At 41.9% G+C, this 21299-nt stretch overlaps 1 protein-coding gene across 4 annotated transcripts in view; it reads right to left on the reverse strand.

Moving 5' to 3' along the window:
• col16a1 (collagen, type XVI, alpha 1) overlaps positions 1–16636 on the reverse strand; it is a 75272-nt gene extending 58636 nt beyond the window's left edge. For 2 of the 4 annotated variants that reach the window (XM_065947789.1, XM_065947788.1), the window contains exons 1-2: positions 16300–16635; positions 10279–10394 (exon numbers count right to left, since the gene is read on the reverse strand). In XM_065947789.1, coding sequence (XP_065803861.1) covers positions 10279–10354 — 76 coding nt within the window. In that variant the 5' untranslated portion in view covers positions 10355–10394; positions 16300–16635. Of the gene's footprint in view, positions 1–10278; positions 10395–16299 lie in introns of all 4 variants that reach the window. The other 2 variants (XM_065947787.1, XM_020653165.3) reach the window with 2 other exon arrangements.
• Positions 16637–21299: the final 4663 nt, after the last annotated feature.

The raw sequence follows: 21299 nt of genomic DNA on the forward strand, positions 1-21299 counted from the left end.
CTGTGTGAGATAAAAAATGAGGGTAAAACCGTGCAGAGAGGAACACAGCTCAGTCTGACAGGTTGTCTAGCACCAAGCTTGTCAGTCGCAGTAGCCTCTGTTTGATGGATATGTTCTCACCCTGTCAGGGGAGGTTACAGAGAAAAGTGTTGCCTGTCAGAGCGGCCTGCCTGACTACAGGGGGGGGAGATGTGAGATGTGTTGAAAAACCAGGCCAGGTAGACACGGAACCTGTGAATCACTGTGATCCAAAGTTAATTGATCTCTTTGGGGCCAAAGACCAACAGGCACCGAGCAAGACGTTCTACAGGGTACAGTTTTTCAAAAAAAATTTAGACGACTACAGAGAATTTGAAAGCAGGTGGTGTCCTGTGTTAGCCAAGAATAAAACCTAATGATTCTCTCTCTGCTTTGTTGCTGTCAGTATTGTATTTTAAATCATTCATGCGTGCCTCATGGTTAAGCTGAAGGGTGGATAATTTATTTTGGCATTATTTCCAAAAGCAATGTACATGTGGGGTTACTGTATTTGAAAAGAATGGCATTTATCATTTCATTTTATAGACTATCACACAAGTATTATTATGGGACTAACTACTTCACTCAACAAGACTCTTTAAAACTGGCTGGAAAGCCAACCAATGTATCAGTTGAACATATCGGCCAATATCATCCCTTTGGACATGCATCGGCCCATCAGAAGATAATTGAGTTGCATCAGTTTATTTCTGGAAAGCTCGTATACCCTACTGCAGATTCAGAGAAGATGATTTTATTTGACAGAAAAAAGACGGCTAATGGACAAACTCTGATTTGTTTTCATGGTCAAATGTGAAAGAAAATGTCAGCAGGGTGGTAGTCTAACACCTTCTCTTTGAAATGTCAAAGACATGCAGTTTGTAAGAAATCATCCAGTGACATTTCAAGAGGACGGACCACCAACAACAGTTGAAATACATCAAACCTCATAGCTCATTTGGACCACAGATACTAACAATCAAATAATAGGTAATGAAAACACATACTGTTATATTAAACAACGTTATCTGTAAACCTGATTTCCACAATCGGTGAAACCCCACTGGAAAGGTTAAGATGTCAGCCAGAGATAGCATCTTCAACCAAGCCCTTGGGTTTAATTTTTTGCCTTAGCCATAGCTAGCTAGCTTAATCTGGCGACATCCATTACAAATCTGTTAGTTAAATTCCAAGTCATTCATGTTTACATGATGTCAAAGCTGACAGTTAACTGTTTGATGTTAGCATGCTTGGCTAATTAGCAACAAAATAAAAACCCGCCATAACTTCCACAGAGAAGGGACGTGTCCCTTTTTAACATGTTCAATAAATAACATTTCTAACACTTCGCTGTTGTCTAATAGTCTACCCAAACTTCCTAAATAAACTCAGCAGTGCATGAGTCTTTGAAATCAGATGGACACTTAAAAAAGCCAGTTGGAGACATTTTACATTAATATAATTCATTTCATATCTTAACCTTAACTTTTGCAATGAAGTAAAAAAGGTATCTGCTGACAATATTTCATTTTGAACCCCACAATATTTAACTTTGTCATGGAATAATGGCCTACACTTGTTTAAAATACGAGTTTGGTTTGCTGAATCTGCCACCAATATAGTTGTCAGCTAACTGTTAATCATTTACTTTTTATTTTTTCAGGGATAACCCACTGAGACCAAGGTCTATTTTCCAGGGTTGCCCTGCAGCAAAAGAATAAAAGACAATATTTATAACACAATGAAAAATGTTAGACCACTCAAAGCTCATGCACTTCATGATACATTCTCCGTTTCGCACACTGATTCCAAAACTGATGGCAAAGGATGCTAGATTTAGAGCCCAATTGTATTGCCTATCAGTGCTTATCACATTCACACGCCAATAGCTATGCCTTTGGGAGCAACTTGGACGTCATTGTCGTGCCAAAGGACAACTTGACATGTAGAATTGAGCTGGGGATTGAATTGCCAACCTTTGTATTAAGAGATGACCAACTCTACCACTGAGCCACTGCCACAAACTACAGTGTATATACTCTCCTTTACCTCGCTTTACTGTGAGGGGTAACAGAGAGGTTTATAGTAGTAACAAAGCTGAGGGGCTTTTGCTAACAGACACAAATAATTTCACTTAGTTTTACAAGATTCAGACTGATTTAGATCTTCAGAACGCACTTTTGATAAGAGTGAGTGAACTGCATTGAAGTATGCAACAGTACCACACACGTCTGTAGCCAGCCACAATTTTTACTTAATCTCGGCAGAAATCACTTGAAAACGAGTGGAGAGGGCCTAATATAATTACAAAAACAATAAAATCCAACTGACTTTAATCAAGAGTAAGGAATTTAATTTCACGCAAGTCGGCTCAAGAAAGAATGGAATCACATTAAGCGCTTCAGCACCTATTATCAAGTTCATCACTTGACGCCCTGCAGCTTTTAGCTCATCTTGGTCTGAAAACGCCGCTATTTCAGAGTGCAGCACATGTCAGCCTGTCTGCCTGTATATATTTTATCATTCTCTTATTACTGTCTGCATGTACAAATCAAGGTGTGGAAAAGAGATGTCAAGCAGCTGTTCTGTAGGAAGCTAGGAGAAAAGTTGAGATAAAAAGAAATTGTGTGAATTGAATGTGACATCTGAACGGTTGCAGGGAGAGTACAAGTGTTCTGAGCTGCTTGCACACTTCCATCGTACATCCTTTTTTTCCCCATCCCCAGTCTTTCTCTCTCTCTTTCTCTCTCTTTCTCTCCTTCTCATACATAGTCAACGTATATTTATAACTTGACTGGTCCATCCTGAAATCATATCTGCTAACTCAGCACAAAAGGCTCTCTCTGCAAACTTACAAAGGAAAGTGCTGCCTTTAAAAAAAAGCCACTTGCATATTCACACACAGTGTACACCAAGAGCTTATCCTTTTTTTTGAAGTGAAGATATGCTAAGATCTACCTTTATATCGGGGCTTACTCTTCCCTTTTTCTGTTTTTTTTTCTCCTTTTGCTGTTGTTCATCGCCGCCCCATTTTCATCAGACAGAATCGAGATGAAGGCTTTGTCAGGAGTAATCCTGGCTGGAGGCAGGCAGGCAGCACCATGAGAAGTTTGGAAATAGAAGAGATGAAAAAGATGAGAGAAGCATGAAGAGGAGGGAATGGGAGGTGAGAAAGTTGTCGCCTGACAAGAAGCAACTTGCCCTTTACACCCAGGCTAGCACCCTTGAGGTTGTATACAGTATAGCGTTTTCTCTGCGAGGTGATGCTAAGTCTGCGTGACTCTAGGACCCCAGTCCTCAGTGAAACATAATGATTTTTTTGTATATTTGAAACCAAAAACAGTGTTGTGTCGACATTTTGTCATTTAAGGACCTCTTGAACTCAGCCAAGGTTTTGCTCAACTTTCCTTGGACAACTACGGGTTACAAGGTCCTTTAGCAAACTAGCACTACAGTAGACCTAAAGATGCTAGCATGGCACACTGTATTATTGTAGTCATAAGTTCACAATCAAATATAGCTAAATACAACAGAGTGACTCCTCCAACAAAAAGGCTAATATCTTGTTGATCATATAGATAAGATGGCCAACTTTGAACCTGGATTTATTCTGAAGCTAAAGTTTGATTTATTAGCAGATTTGTTTTGTGCTTAATGGACAACAATATGCAACTTTTCGAATCTAAAAATAGTATTTTCAAAAGTAGATTTAATAGTTCAATAACTTTTAACTGGGAGAATGGCGTCTTTCCCATGTCAACAGCACGGCCCAATGGTCCATTTACTGCAGTTTGTTATTTAGGCAAAGGGCCAAGGTTATCTCCCAAGATGTGCATAGGCCACGGCTTTACAGCACTAGTTCACTCATGAACCTTACATTTTAAAATGAAACATGTTAGCTTGTACTGTTTGATACAATGACTGAGACTGAGGAAGAAGTTGGTGACAAAAGAGAAAAGAACTAAGAAGAAAAAATGAGGGAAAAGGAGAGGGTGACCGGGCAAGGATCAGAGTGTACATTCCTGCAGGTATTAATCAGAATAGATTGTGACATAATTTTAGGCTGTATTGTTATTTGTGTTATTGTTGTCTCATGTTTAGCAGCAATACCGAGGTGCGGAAACAAATGGTGGTGTCCTAGCTACAGCAGTGAGTGGTAGGCAGACTTTGAGTATTTGTTTTATCATTAGGTTTTATGATCACTGTGAAATTATTATTTATGCTTCAAAAGGCGGCAACAGTTTGCCTACTATGTTTTTCCAAAATGCTTCCAATTCAAAAGGGAGAAATGGACTCTATTTACCTTTTTATTATTTTGTTCTTGATTATTTCATTCATTTCTTATTTGTGTTTTTAAAAGGCAACAATAAGTAAAACATTTAATTTTCTAGGTTTTCTATTACCTAATGTTATGGAAGCAATGCAGAATAATTGTGATAATCATGAAACCGTGATTATTTCTCTGGCTATAGTCGGGATGTCAAAACCCATGAATATGTAATCCCTAATCTGCAACCACTTCTGTGAATCAATATAAAAGCTGCAGCTTGATCAGTTACTTGAAACCCTTCAAACTTGAGCTATCAAAGAAAACGAGCTCCTTCTATAAGAGTATGGAGAAGGTTTTAGTGGACTGCGGGCACTTCGGCAGTTTGGCAGCGGAAACACTGCCGAACTTGAACCCTATTTCCCTCTCAAGCTGTGATCAAAGGAGAGCATTTGCTTGTTGACAAGCTAATTAGCACATAGTATGCGTGCAACTCCAGGATCCCGGTATTAGCTGCGTGTAGCATTAAAGAGATTGGATGGTCTTGGCTGGGTTCACTTCCTCTTTGATTGGTTGTGTTTAAGTCTTGCCAAAGCAGGTAATGATGCTACACTGGCAGCCATGCGGCACACTGCTGTGAGTGTGACTCCACCATGCCAAAGATACATAATCAGGACATTTCAGGTCTTTAAAGAAGTAAAAAAAAACGCTACTTTGAGGGTAAAAAGACTTGGAGGGTGTACACATAAAATATATGAGAGAGAGGGACAAACTTGGATGATGTGATCATGAAAGTAGACGCTTAAACATAACCTCTCATTAGGCCTATGACAAAGATCTTCCAACCAGGCATTCGTTATGACAAGAAACAACATACGTGTATAAATTGCAACCACATCAATAACCCAGCCAAAATAAGCAATGTGTAAGTGCTTTGGTGCGGCGGTGTGAGTCTTCTGAAACCAACAGTCTCTGAGGTTTTAGTCTGTCTATGTTGCTGCATAAACTTCGGCGAAGTCCTTTCATTAGGGAGAAGAGGTCAGAGGTGTGCTTACAGTGTCAGACAGTGGTCTGTGGGTTGTATTAAGAGAGGGTAAGGTGGGTATTGAATGCGCTTTATAATGTGACATCCCAAGATAATTAGACTGGGCTGCTGATCTGCAAAAAAGTCAGACTCAGAGGGGAGAAAAAAATGGAGGTTCCAGAGTTATTAAACACATGCAATGTTAAGTGAGGGTGAGGGGAATGCTGGGTCACATAGTAGATGATTCAGTAACGTGAGTCATGTAGAAAAATGTGGGGCTAAAATGAGGAGAAACATAACAAAGTGATCTGGACAAAATGAAAAAGAAGGAGGGATCGAGACAGAGGGATCGAGACAGAGGGAGAGAAGGTGTGTGTGTGTCTGTGTCTCTCACTTGCACTTTCGGCCAAAAAGAGACAAGAGAGAACATTCCGGGTTGTTTATTCAGAGATAAAAATGCCATACACACAGCAGTGGAAATACTTAAAACACTTCTCTTCAAAAGGTTGAGCTCACTCATTTTCCCCTTGTAGGCCTCTGGCCCACATTCAGTACGCTCTCAAAGCTCACACACACATAAAACTGGACTCATGACACACACATTTACTAGCGTTTCACAATGAACTCGGATTGAACATCCCAGAAGGCTGAGCACTTCCTAAATATGACTGTGTTGTGTTGTTGTTGTGCTGTACATACATGTTGTGTCATTTGTTGTACTGCAGTATTGTGTGAGTCATTACTCAGTTCATGTTCTTTATTTTCTTGTACGCGAATGCTCATTATCCTTTTGAAAGGAGTTCTCATGCCGCTGAATTCAAGAGAGTAGATATGACAGGACAGGTTGGTTCATGAAGCAGTCCTCACCCTGAAGCAGTTCCACATTTTAAGTGTTATACTCAAAGTTCATTTCTTGCTGGTGATGTTTAGCCGCAGCTTGTTATAACCTACAAAGTACTCTGAAGGTTAGCTGTCAGTCCTGAACACACATCAGCAGTGAGAAGGAGAAGAACCAGCTTAAGCTACTTCAAATTATCTTACATTTTCTTGAATACAGCTGTTAACATGGCATACTCACGTTCCCCAACTTAATGATGCATTATTAAAACAAGTTTCATGATTTTCATGTAGGCCAGGGAGATATGACTAAAATGTCATCACGATAAAAAAATACATGAGTTCATATCGATAATTACCATAATTAAATCATCATTTATTTTCAATCTAAAGGCAGATTTCTGCTCCTGAGTGAAAGTTGAAGAAACCAGATGGTTAATTATGGTTTAATCATTCTTTATTGTCAGAACATGACAACTATAGTTGAACAGGAACATTTCACATTCATTAGCACAGTGCACGCTGCTGGAAACGCTGATATGACAATTAGCTGCTGGGCAGTAACACTTGGCCTACTGTAGATAAAGAGCATTTAGTAGATAAAGAACAAGACTATGGGAGCGCTGTGGCTCAGTGGTAGAGTCGCTCAACTCTCTCAAAGCATCTCTCTCCAGCTCCTGAAGCCACATGTCTGATGTGTCCTTGGTCTGATGAGTCCAGCTTATGAATGTGTATCAATGGAGTTAGCTAATGGCCACTTTCCATAACAACCTCTACAATCCGTGTGTGAATGGGTAGGTATTACCTGCGGTGTAAAAGCACTTTGCGAAGTCAGAAGACTATCCATTTACCATTACTATGTGCCTCATTCATGTATTTATATTGAATGAATTTTCGATATATTTGCTCTAAAGGGCAAGAGATCCCAAGAGATCCCTAGAAAAACCTCTGTGGGATTCATGACGTGTTTGCACCGATGTTCTGAAACGGATGAATCCTTGTAAACTGGAAGCTCATGAATGTTTTTTTTATAATAAATATAGAGAAACACCCCTTGTATGCACATATAAGGGCATGAGATGGCGTTCCTCTTAACCCAAACCCAAACCAGTCGAGGGTTTGGGTTTATTTTGCCGTTGAACTGTGACATCCGTACGTGTAACTCCGGACTGTAATGCAATTTTGCAATTAAAGCCTCTTGTCTTCTCTAATTTCTGTTTCTATGCAAGTACAGTATGACTTTGTACTACAAGCAGAAATCACATGTTTCACCTCAAACACAGACAGATGAAACAGATACATAAACTATACATTTAGACTGTGTATAGGTTACATGCTGTACAGAACAGAACTTTACCAATGGAGGGACATTTCTGCAATTTAATTCAGCTTTAGGAGCAGTCTCCCCGCAGAACTGCAGTCCAGAACTAGCTGGACTCCTAACACTAGTTTTACTTAAACCTACGTTCCTCCTGTAATGTCAGCAAATTATCAGTGAGTAGCGGTTTGGATGAGTCAGAGGAATACAGCTTTGTGTGTGTGTGTGTGTGTGTGTGTGTGTGTGTGTGTGTGGTGCTTGGTGTGACAAAAATGTTATAGCTGCCTGCACTTGAGAAAGCATTTTCCTACAACCACTGGGGGAAGGGACTCAGGGGAGCTGCAAGCTGACTCAGTCTCATCTGAAAATCTCTGACAAGGATCTCCCAAGAGGTACCACCACATCCACAAAGACTCCCTCCAGAGCTCCAGGGGGCTATAGAGGATTGCTCGACCCCCTCGAGTGATATTACAGAGCCCCCCCCCCCCAAGAACACACTGGCAGCATGATGACAAAGTATGACGGTTCAGAGCGAACAAAAGAAATAAATAAAACAAGACAATTTCTCTTCACCTTTCTACCTTTCGATGACTTTGTTGTCTGTTTCTGTCTTTGTCACACACATACGCACATTTTCCACATACACACCCCGACAGACAAAAAACTAAATCATTTAGAGAAAAGTTTGCAATCTCGTATATACGCACAGGCAGAATCATAAAAGCTCATTTTTTCTTCTTAAGAAATATACAGAAACTCAGTATGATTGATGGTTCACAAAGAGGTACAAAACCGCATATATGGTGAACACATACGCCTCGCCGCCACAGACTAACCAGCCTGCCACCCACAGCCACCAGCATCAAACAGATATAAGATGTAATTTAAAGTCTGCTTTCATTGTAGCCTCAGGCTGCGTCAAGAAAACAAGTCCACACGCACGCACGCACGCACGCACACACACACACACACACACACACACACACACACACACACACACACACACACACACACACACACAGAGACACACACACACACACACACACACACACAGAGACAGACACAGGTCCATCACACTCCAAAGGGCTCTAAAGCGTGGAAGTTGGTCAAGCATACAACTCAAGATTGAACATTTGAAAAAGTTACAATGCTTATGAAGGTTTTAAGACCTCATTGTCTTTTGAGCCTCCAAACGGACAGTTCTGATAAGACGTTGGTTGAGAGCAATTAATGGTATAATTATGTTTGATAGAAAAGTAATTTAAAACAGCCCAACAGTGGCTTTAAATGTAATTCAGTTATTTCATTTTATTTAGTTAATTTTCAAACTCTCAATTAGTCATTTTGTCATTTTTCCACGAACGTGACACTCAACGTTTATGTGTGCTCTGGGTTTCCTTTCATTAAGAAACACTCAATTAGTCATTTTCTAGTCTAGTTTGAGAAAGACAATACATGTAATTGGTGCCAAAACCGTACAAAAGACATTTGAAATGTAGTGCCATGGCTCATCTTGCCTTATAAAAAGTTTTGGCAAATGGTGCGCGCCGCAGGGAGAGTGTTTTCAGGGGGATGTGCTGATCTGCTTGGCCCAGCTTGTTCTGTTGGGAGAGTGTCTTTGTCTCCTTGGTTAAAAATCCCAGACAGGGCTGGGAGCTCACATGGGTTTTTAAAGAGATTTGTTATTGCCTATTCTGAATGCAAATCACCCCAAAGGTGCAGGATCATGCGGGTTAAGAACATGTGGGATTTAACAACACTGAATACATCCTGATGTGCGTACACCCGGCATGCGCATGATTAATAAAAACTACTACTATTTTTTATTCATAAGAAACAATCAAGAACACTTTCTAGGCACTGTTGATAAATGAGTGTCCTGGAGTAGAGACTTCCACCCAGAGGAGACGCTGACCAGCACCTTAAAAGCTCTGGAAGACCTGGTACACACTGAACAATTTTTAAAATGTGAGAGACCCCACACATGACAACAATCGTGACTGATTAACATTTCAGATTGCATAGTGTGGGGTGTGCAACGAGACGATCAACTCACACCACACACTTACCGATTCATTCACCAACGACCAGAGTCTCGACGATCACAACGTGTAATTCCGCGCAGTCAAACGCGATTTAAGAGAACCAAATGTAGCTAGCACGTTTCCTTGTCAGTTGGATTGTGGTTTGTTTTACGGCACACGTTGTATAAACACAAGTTGCTCCTGAATTTCCGACGTCACTCTAACTTAATGCGTCGCGATTGCTGTCGTCGCCATTGGTAATGTGTGTTGTGCTTCCTGCTTCAGTCTGCTTGCTTCCCTATTGGCTATTGTTCCGTTCCACGTGACAATTCACAGAGTCCGTGCTCGGCCGTCCTTGGTGTTCTTCCCACACAACAGGATTTCTAATCGTAAATACTGAAAACGTTTAATACTTGGGATTTCAAACTGGGGGCGGTCCCGATTGTCTTCCGAGCAGATCGGGGAGGTTAAAATCACTCTCAACACACCTCACACCGCAGGAGAATATGTCAAGATAATCTTTGGAACATCAGATAATCGGGCCTTTGGTGACTTTGGTCGGAAGTGGGGAATCGGGCCCAAAATCGGCCCGATTATCTTGTAGTGTGTACCCCACTTAAGTTGACAACAAGCTAAGGTGTGGCTCGCTGTAGTTCCTCTTTGCCAAATTAAATAAAGGAGGGTATTTCAAACCGATCTTTATGTTAAAGCAACAGTTTGTTAGTTCTGAATATCACATAAAATTGCATTATTTATTATTTAGAAGTCCAACAGGGAATAGGAAACTCACCTTGCTCTGACGTCAGCGTGTCACATGATCCCAAGCTGATGGCCAACAGCGTCAGACTGGAGCAGAGAAGCCACATGGTCTCACTCCTCCGATAAACACCTCACCTCTCCTCGCCTCTGATGGATGAACAAAGAGGGAGGGGAAAAAAAATAAGTCAAAAAGTCAAATCCTTCCCACTTTCTGTCAGTAAGCCACCCAGTCTGCTCTCTGTGCTGACAGCTGCGCATGATGCTTGACTCCTAAATAGACGTTGATGTATATTTATGAGTCAGTCATAGTTGATGTGTTAATTATGTGGTGTGATGCCGGCTTTGTTAGTGGCATATGAATTAAGCAGAATGTCCCTCATTAAGGAGTGTAACTCTATAAAGTTTGATCATAGTCATTACCCTGTCCATCTGGTTGGCCTTTGACTGGGCAGCTGCTTTACACACACACACACACACACACACACACACACACACGCATGTAATTATGTCAGAGAAAGTACACTTATGTAGAGACACACATGACCATCGCAGAAAATAAACTCAAAGTCACAAAGACAAAAAACTACAAAACAAATACCTATGGCAAAAAACAGTAGAGGAATACACACACATCGAAGTAAAAAAAACAAACAAAAAAAAGATTTACATGCAGTGCTGCTGGGTCCAGACTCAAAGAGACAGTAAGGCCAAAAAAACACAAAAACATCTGGAGACTATTCTACTGGAGCCGGGGTTGTGTTGCACCAGATGCTTCCACGTGGCCCAACAACAAGTACACACACACACACACACATGCAAAGATCAAAATGTGTGCCACGTCTAAATAGTAACTATTCATACATACAACCTTTTCAGCATACACACTCACACAAGAACGCATTAACACACCCACACCGCCCACTCCGACTCAGACTCACATAAACACATCTCGGCTGACCTGGACTTGCCCCCGAGCATGTGCAAGGACCCAATAACTCTGCAGTATTTACAGGTACAGCGGGGCCCTCAAGGCAGACAGGCAGGCGGTCGGGCGAGCAGATTGCGTCTCTGTGCACACACACCTGTCCCATCTGCCCAGAGAAATGACCCCCATACGCTCCCCTGGGGGCTTCACAATGTGGCGCTTCCTGCTCGGCAGAGGACACGGTGTGAATAGCAGCTAGCTTGACCTGACTGGTTGTAGCATGCTGCTGATAGACAATGTGGTGGAGGACAATGTTGTAAATTGTGTTCTGCAAGAGAAAAAAGGGCAGCCTGACATGCCCTCCATACTCAATTATTTATGCAATTTTGGTTTGTTGCTAGCTTTGAAGGCCAGGTTAGCAAGATCATGCCTTTGTCCATGTTGCCATGTGTGCACAACTGTTGATGTGTTTTATGAAAAAGTAGCTGCAAGCAAGAAATAGTCCCCCCCACCCCACCCCCCCCCCCCACCCCACCCCCCCCCCCACCACCGCCCGTTGTTGTTTGGGTGAAAGGTTAATCAAAGCTGGAGACAGCTGAGTTTGAACACTCCAAAGCTGCGGCCATTATTACAGGCTTCATGCCACATGATCACAATAATAATAAAGTTCACACAGTACATAATACACAATGCATCACAGTCCAGAGAACACAGGCTGAAGGAAAAGTTACAGCTCATTGCTATTATTGTCTGGCCTTAATCCAAAAACAGTTTTAAAGGCTTCCTAATATGTGTTGCCATGGATGACTCTTTTTCATCATCTCTTTTTTTTTTTTTTTTTTTGCAGCTTCATGGCCACCCATCTGGAGAGAGCAGATAAAGGCAACACAGGGTTAGGACACTGGGCTTGGCCGCTGGGCTGGCCATGAGCCCGGTAAGCGGACCTGCGAGTGATTGGGTCACTGAGTATATGAAGCCAATACAGGAAGGAACACAGTGACAGATTTTGAAAGTCTTCCAGCACTACAAGCCTAAGGACAAGCGCCAGACAGAAGTGGTTACCAACATTGACAATCACAACACAGCCTCCATTCTTTTTTTTTCCTTTTTTTTTTTTTTACAATAAAAATGTGTCTCCCTTGAAGATGCGCAGTAGTTCAAGGAGTCATTTTGGTTCGAAGTCCTGAACTATTGCCTGTTTTCTACTTCCAGTAAAGCTATCAGTGGCAGTTATTTTATGGCTTCAATACACAAACAAAAAAGGGCGCTGATACTGTCTTACAAACAATGGAGGGAGGTAATCTGTGCTCAGCGCTAAGCAATTTTTGTTGTCACACATTTCATGATCATTGCCATTCCTTACAGATGGAACAAGATCCCCAACACAAGCCTGTTTAGAGGAACACATTCTAGCAGAGTTAAATGAAACATGTCCTCTCTATGGCTTGACAAGAGAATTGCTTATTAGCCACCAAGCCACGGATGATTAAATAACAGTGAACCAGAAGCCCACTGTTTAGACTGCTTTGCATCTGTTTAAAAATGGGAGACCCGAGGATAACTGTGACAGTCATGTAATATTTGAGGGTTCACCGCCTTTCCAGCTGTCTCTGCCAGCATTATGCAACGAGAAGATTGATGGATAGCCCGCTCACAGTGTATCCACTTAAAAATCTACCCAGCTCTGTCTCGCACATCGCAGCGAGGACTGCTTTGCTTTGGGTGCAGTGCTGTGAAAACAATTTCCTGATCTGTCTGAGAGGTTGTGACTTCTGTCTCCTTCAGAGAAACTCCTCTCTCAGCAAGAGGGTTCGGAGTGGAAAGTTCACAAAAAGTTGACTGGAAAGCAGCCAAGAAAACAGATGGCCATGCTCAACAAGAAAGTAGATACACAACACAAGCATGCTTCCAATCATTTAGAAGAAGAAAAAAAGTTTATGCTTATTGCGTTTATACGTGCAGATCTAAGAGGTAGTGCTGAAAGCCAATTCATGATTTCCACATTCCCATGCCTGCTTAAGCCAGGGCGATGTAAAATAGGCGTCCACCAAAGTTAATTTCCATGGTTCAATATCTAAGTGCAGCCCACAACTTGTAAGCTGACTGTCTTCAGGCACTCATTGGCTAGAAAAGACAGCAACACACTAAGTATTGGACTGCATATATTGTATCTATAGTGCATCTTAAGTCCTATTCTAGCTAAGTAGCCAAATACGTTGTCCAATTTGTTTTACTTTTCCAAGTTGTTCCAAGAAGAGCTCCTTCTGCAGGCAGGAAAACGCCACTGTGATGTTTAGTTTATCTGTATAGAGTGTCTTCATATAAATAAGGTTCCTTCTATAAGAAGCACAGAAGTCTGCTGATGTCCATCCTGGATGGACTTTTTGCACAGCATTGCTTAGGCCTTAATAAGTACCAACACCTGCATGCTGGCTAGGGATTAATCATGCTAACCAATTACCATTCAATGCATAGTATAAGTAATGCTCATGGTATCTTCCATTTGCAATATTTAGTCACAAACAAAAGTTGTGTCATATGTTGTGCTGTTTTATGGTATCAATTGTCTCCCAGTGGAACATACTTCAATCTGTGAATATGAATATCCCATTTGGGACAATCAGTCGATCAATCTTTGGAACAAAGAGTTTTACTCATGCTGCCAACTCTGTTGAAAAATGAGGCCAATGCAAAAGTGAAACAATGCGTTTTCAATATATTAAGCCAATGAGTTATTAATACATGTGCATAACTAGAGGCGTGGCTGAGTTGACTGACAGGTAAATGCATTGGAGCTGTTTGCCAGAACAGAAGTCCTGCCCCATCTCTTTACCTTTTACTATAGTGATGGAAATTAGGTTGAATTAGCATTTCTAATATGTCGACTGCCACAGTTAGGCTTCAAAACACCTCTTCAAAACAAATGAGTGACGTCACTTACTGTACACTATATCCATGTTACAGTCTTTGGTTTTACAATACAAAAATAATCAAGAGTAAGTGTATGGATCCTAATTTCATGGCAATCCATCCAAGTTCTATACATTGCCCCAAACCCCAAACGTGGACTCTCTTTGTGCTGTTAAGAATCACCATAGTAAAATGAAGTTATCCACTGAGAAAAATAAATGTCTGTGCCAATCCATCTTCTGTATGTTGAGAAAGTTCAAAGGATAAGTTAAAGCTTAACCTTCAGCAGAAGCTGGAGAAAGTATGATTTAAAAAAAAAAAAAGAGTTATCTTTCATGTATGTCAGTACAAATGTTATGACTTAATAATAAGTACTAACTAACTAGACACCAATAGAAACATGCTGCTTGCTGGGCAAAAAAAAAAGGATAAAAAAGGGTAGACAGGTGATAACATTAGCTCATATTTTGTCCCTTCCAGAGTAATATTTTCCAAACAGGAGGTATAAAAGCAATTCTACTAAATATTAAGTATTCATAATGGACAACAAGAACATGTGCAGGTTTTCTCTTGGCTCCTGGAACTTTAGTTGTAAGCATGAGAGCACACTGAAGGCCTGTTACAGCGGGAAACCAAGAGGGAATTCAAGTCACTACAGATGTCCTGAGGGCCCTGATGGATACTCCAGATATCCAGCTATAAGAGGCAATGAACAATTTGCAAACCAGTGAAGGCATACAATACTGTAAGACACTATAGAGCGACTGAGGCAAGTTTTTACTAGTCTTACATTCTGGGCAGTGTTCAGGGCCTGTCCTCGAATAGTTGTGAATGAGAGACAGGTCATTGCAGTCGCAGATCCTGAAGTTGTGGGGAGTGTTAAACAAAGCAAACCCTCAGATTTCCACAGCCAAAGAAGCAATGACTTAAAGTGAAGCCTTCATGCTTGGTTGAGTCGCCCTTCTGCGTGCATTTTGCCCTGCTGCTTTTCTCAACTTTACATTTCTGATTAATGTGCTGACCAGACTGAGCACAAAAGTCAAGCGGATGACGCAATTAGTTGCAGGCCCACAGCTAGCACGGGCTAGTGTGCAGCAGTATGTGATACAGATGTATGGCCCACAGCTTGAGACTGCTTGTGCAGCCTGCAACAGGTTAACTGAGCAACACTCAATGTGAAGTTAAACTCAAAGACATCCATTTGTAATGTTTACAGGGCTTAATACTCCAGGCCCTGTAGAGGGAGTAGACACAGATACTGCTGGAGGGAGGGGGGGATTCCAATGGTCCATTAAATTTGTTTTAAATGGCCCTTGAAGAATATCCTAAGGTCTAAATAGGGAGAATGAGGTCATTCATAGAACATAATCTTACTATCTCTCAAGAAGCAGCTCTGTGGTGGATCAAAAATATGCAGCCTTGAGCTGTTCCACATTTTGTAGTGAGGGGGGATTTGCAAAAAAAAAAAAAAAAAAAACTTTCCAGATCTCCCAGGAGCTTTTTTTTTTCGTGGGGTGCAGGGACAGGATGCAAGAGCCTGCAAACATGGGATGGCTTAGTCATGAGAAAAACAGATGTGACTGACTGCTGTGGTGTTCAAGCTTCCCCCCCCCCCCCCCGCAGCTTTTTTCCTTTCACCTAAGGTAGAAAGAAAAAGTTCCGATTTCGAACACAGATTTGAGATCAGCGCTCAGACATTACTTAGCTCGGATGACACAGTGCTGCTCTGAGGTTTTTCCATGCCACAGGGGGTTGGACGCAAGCCACAAAGATTTACAGTATTAAGTCATCCGATAATGTGATGTTTTAAGACCTGGCTTGGATATGATGGGGAAAATAAGTATCACCCTTGCCAGCAGCTACATACCTACGAGTTGAGGTTAAAAGTTTTGCAAAAGCTAGGGAGAAAAAAGACAATGTGTAAGTAGTTCATCTTCTTGGATGATCACACGTCTCCCCTTTTCTATGACAATCCCTCAGGGGGGGCTGCATGATCTAATTAGTGAATCCGGAGTCAGTTTATCTGTTCATATACTGTAAAAGCAGATGTCCTACCCCATGAAAAATAAGCCTTTGCATTGACCTGCTCTGAAAGGATAAACCAAAATGCAAAACTTTTATAATACCAGAAACAACAGTAACTTTCACACTTCCTTTGTATGCAACGTCTCTTGTGCAAAAACAAAACTGTATGAAATCGTCAATTGACACACATACCTTCAACGAATTATAAACTCCTCAAATTTGCGACCACATTGATCCGTGAATAAATGCCTTTACGTGTCCAGGTAGCAGTTTGGAATTCCTGTGTTGCGACACAATCCGAAATGTAATCCAATGTAGGCTTTTGTCCTCCTGTCTTTTTTTTTTTTTTTTTTTCCAGAGGCTTCTTCCGCGAGAAAGAGAAGAAGAAAAAAGTTTCTGCGGGATAGTCCGTGTCTAACTTTTCCCCTCCCCACTCTCGCGCACTCTCTTTCTCTCTCTCTCTCTCTCGCTCGCTCTCTCGCTCTCTCTCGCGCGCGCGCTGATGCAAAATCAGATCCACAATCTCTCTCTCTCTCTCTCTCTCTCTCTCTCTCCCTTCTGCTCCTACCTCTCTCTTATGTTGCTCTCTCCGTGTATCCTCACTTGTCCTCCCCTGTCTCTCACTCTTCCTGCCTTTTTTTTTACAACACTCCCTCTCTCTCCCCGTCCCCCTCTCTCTCTCTCTCTCTCTCTCTGTATGGGAGACCCCTCTGTGTCACTACTGCTGGAGATGTTAGAGATCTCTCTAATCTCTCTTCCAGGCCTCTGCACATCCTCTCTCATGCCCTCTAGCCCCCCCCACCTTAACTTCATTCCCACCTCTATCTATCTTCAACACCTCTCACTGTATGATTCATGCATAAGAAACAGGGGATAATTACATCATATCTAGTGCATTTCTTTAAGAGAACTTTCTCTATTAAGATTAAAGAACTTACTTATCATGCTTGTCTTTGATTGATAACCAGGTCCACAGCTTCCATATTGTTTTATCACTGGATTTTATTGCACCCAATTCATAAAGTGCCCCCCCCCCCCCAGCCCACCCCCCAGTTTGCAGCCCAGAAACACTCGTAACTGCCCACATAAATTTGGCCTTTATTGTCAGTTAGTAAATAGTTCAGGAGGCGAATAAATATCACTTTGGCATTTGTTCCCCTGCTGTGGCTGTGGTTGAAGAGGTACTGAGGAGTGCTCCCATCTTCAAGGTGTTTATTTTCCGTCTTCAGCTCAGAGGTCAACTTCACGACCAAAACCATTAGCTTTGACTTTCTCATTAGCGTTAACCTCAGAAAACTAAAAGCATGTCAGCAGTGTGTGTAATAATCGAGGAGGCTTGACAACAAACTGGTGAATTCCTGCATTTCCCTTTTTCACTTGCGGATGGAGAAACAAGATGTCTCTGCTCTGAGTGACAGGTAGTGCTTTGAACTTTGAACTTCATGCTGACCCGGGCAAGACTTTTTAACACCAACATCTACAGTGTAAACACAACGATTTAGCGACAGACTGTGGGACATATGGTCAGTAGCGCACACATGTCTATGTCTTTGTGTGTGTGTGTGTGTGTGTGTGTGTGTGTGTGTGTGTGTGTGTGTGTGTGTGCGTGTGTGCATGTGCTTTTACAAGTGCTGATGGTATGGAAACCGAATAGCCGAATCATAATTTTGATATCATGAATGTGTGCACACAAGTATTTGAAATGGAAACACTCTAATACTTTGTTAGGTTAATTGCTTTTAAAACCTTTTAATTTAATGTATTAGGTTTTAAGTATTTTCTCTTAAATATTCAGTGCAGTAGAGCTCGTATGCACTATTAGAAAGCGGTTTAACAAATGTACTATCTGACATTTCCAAAAGCAGAACCAATCAATCATTTCATGCTGTTTTCCAAATCAAATTTGAGAACTTGATTTAGTCTTTTCTCCATCTTGTTATTTTTTGCTTGCCCTGTTTTGTTTTGCAAATTACATTTGGCAACTTGAACAACAAAAACACATTTGTAGAAAGTTGAACTGTATAAATGGAGTTGGGAAGAAGATTCTAAATGAGGTCTGGACAAAAACAGTCAAATTATGGGCTGACATCAACTTTACAGAGGAATCCCTACTCAGATGATGCATCCTTCATAGTTTTGCGTGACCCCTGTATGACAGTTCATTCTACAGCAACATTGAAGGACTGCACACAAACCTATGAACTGTGAAAAAGACATATTACATGGCCTACAAGAGCACAGGGGGGAACATTCAGGATGGATCTTAATCCTCAGTTTCTTTCAAGTTTACTGGAGTATTCAACTGTGCTCAACAACTGCTTGTCCTTCTCTGTACATGTGTTTATTATTCTCAAAGACAGGGTCCTCACGGTCACTTTTCACTCTCCCACTACTTCCTCCTACAAAGCTTTGTTGGGTGAGAATTCTATAGAAATGTGACTTGAATACACAAGGACAGATATGAAAAATAACAAGATGAAAAAAGGTGGAAACTCCTCATAGTAGTGTGGTCGCACAAGGCCAAAAGTATGAACAGTTAAAACTCTTCTCGGATAAGTTACTACTAGTAGCTCAGTCTGTATAGTGGCTTGGTTTGGGAGTCCCGGTCTGGACCCAAGGTTGCAGGAGAGTGCCAGGTCACTTCCCAAGTACTGCCGATGTGCCCTTGAGCACGACACCGAAAACTCTGCCATGCTCCCTGTGTAGCAGCCCCACTCTCACATATCTCCATTGATGCATGGCTATCGGGCCTATTGTGTGTGAGATGTGTCTCAATAACAGAGTGTAAAACCAGAACTTCCCCCTCGGGAATAAATAAAGCGTGTTCTAAAAAATGTTTCCCAATAATAGAAGCACCTGATATCGCAGTATGCTTCGGTGTTACAAACCTACCTACAATAATTGCTTGTCTCAATTGGCGCTGCAAATGAGAATGGAATCGTAACCTCACGACTGGTACTTCAGTTTGAATTAATTGGAAGCAACGTATCTTTCGGCGCCGTGCATTAAATGTACAGTCATGTAGGATGAAAGGACAAGACACGCAATCCGACAGCTGTTTCTCTCAAAAAACTGCTACTTGCATGCTAACTCATGGAGACATGGGAGCAGAGATGTGACAGCTGCTTTAGATAAAGTTGTTTAAAAGCACAATTGCATAACAATTTGTCCCAAGTCCAGGTACACTTCCACTCTGCCACTTTACAAACACCCCTGCCTTTTAACCAACTTTTAGGTTTATGCGCGATCCTCTTCGTCATCATCAACAAATGTCATCAATTACAGAGAAGTGATAAACCTCTCTGCCGAAGTTCCCAGCTTGAAAAGTGCTCCGTTCAACATCTGCTAATGCAAAAGGAAGATTGCAGATAATCGATGCTCAACCTTCTCTAAAAGATACTTCAAGGTTTTTTTTCTGCGTTTGAGAGGAATTCAAATGGAAAGGATTTGACAAGAAGGTTGCAATTATTTTTGAGGTTGTCTGTATAAACATGAAAGGATAGCGTTTTTTCTTTTTTTTGCGGGGGGGGGGGGGGGGGTTCTGAGAGTGACGTACGGATAATAGATTTGTCTCCTCTTCCATTTTCTCAAAGCTCTTCTGCGCTTACGAGAGAATCAGGCCACAGCTTTCAATGAGACTCGCTTGAAATACTCCAGTTCACATTCATACGAGCCATTCCATATCCTGGCCTTGTGGGAGTAAATTGTGATGACAACCCTGAGAGACATGATCATAAAATGCTTCATCATAAAGAAAAGGGAAACAAAAAAAACCCTCAGTAAAACAGAATGATATAATGCCGTGAAGGATCGACGAATGAGATAACATAAAATGCAGAGCCTTGTGGGGGGGGGGGGGTACAGGTTACTACAAAAAATTGGCATCATCTAGAAACTGTCTATGCTGATGATAAACAAATTGACAGGGAATTGAATGCTTCTGAATACAGCCTGGTAAGATTGCTCCAACACTTACACAAGCCTGGTGTGCACATATGTAATGGTGTGAGTCATTACAGTCTCACATACTGTGCGTTGTGGGTGGTTTTGGCCCCGTTACAGCGATCAGCAGGGGTGCATCTCTAAAAAAGGAGAATCAATGGACAAGTCAACTGGCATCGTATGGTGGTCTAAAAAGGCTCAGTGATTAACGAGATAAGGGAGACCTCACTCAAACCAGTACTCCCAAGTTTTATCCGACCTTCTTGTTCAACTTTTTCCCTCTCTCCCCTTCCTTCTTAGAACACCTGTTCCATATTTGTTCAACACGCCACTTTCAGACTTAAATAGATCCTCGCAATTTAAGCTCTCTCAAGTTCCTCTAATTAAAAAATAAACATAAAAGCAATCCAGCGTAAGGGCTCTCGAGCTTTCCTGTCGCTAACAAACATAAAAAGTTGTAGCTGCGAGGCTGTAAAGGATTGCACCTGTTGCAAAGCCCTCTAGGGGGGAGGAGGGGGGGAGGGGGGGGGACTTCAAGACCAGCCAGACTCTTCGGCACAAGTACCCCTGGGTAAAGAAGACGCCATCTCCATATGTGCATCCACATGTTCCATCCCAGAACTATCTTCCCAGCTATCCAAGTTCATCCGTCTTCATTCCAACCTTCCCCCTCCTTTTTTTTTTTCCTCCATCCTCCCTCATTCATCTGCTCTCAAGCCCACCTTTCTCGCATCCTCTTCTCCTCTCCACCTCCTCCTTCATCCAGCTGCTGTGTACGTTAAAGGTGGACTTTTCTCTTTTTCTTCTAACCGCCCCGCCACTCTTTCTCTCCCTCAGTAACTATGTGAGGCACAGGGAGTGGATGGATTCTGGCAGTGTCTTTATTGGCTCAGTTTTTTCCACTGCATGCTCCCGTGCACCCCTAAGAGGATGAGGGATGGGGGGTGCAAGGGAGATGCTGAAAGAGGGGGGTGGGGGGGGGGGGGGGGGGGGGACTAGACAGGCTGGTTGGGTGTGGGTGGGTAAAAGGTGAGGGAGAAAAAGAGAGAAAGAAGAATAGTTTGTCTTTTTATTTATTTATTGCATTCACCTTAGACATAGCAGTCGGTGAACCTTTACACATGCACATGGTGAAAATCTGCCCCCCCACACACAAACACACACACACACACACACACACACACACACACACACACACACACACACAACAAGTAAGGAGAAGATACAGTCAGTGCACTTGAGTCCCTGTT

This window comes from Labrus bergylta, chromosome 19 (assembly GCF_963930695.1).
Source record: "Labrus bergylta chromosome 19, fLabBer1.1, whole genome shotgun sequence".
In the NCBI taxonomy this organism is placed as follows: Eukaryota; Metazoa; Chordata; class Actinopteri; order Labriformes; family Labridae; genus Labrus; species Labrus bergylta.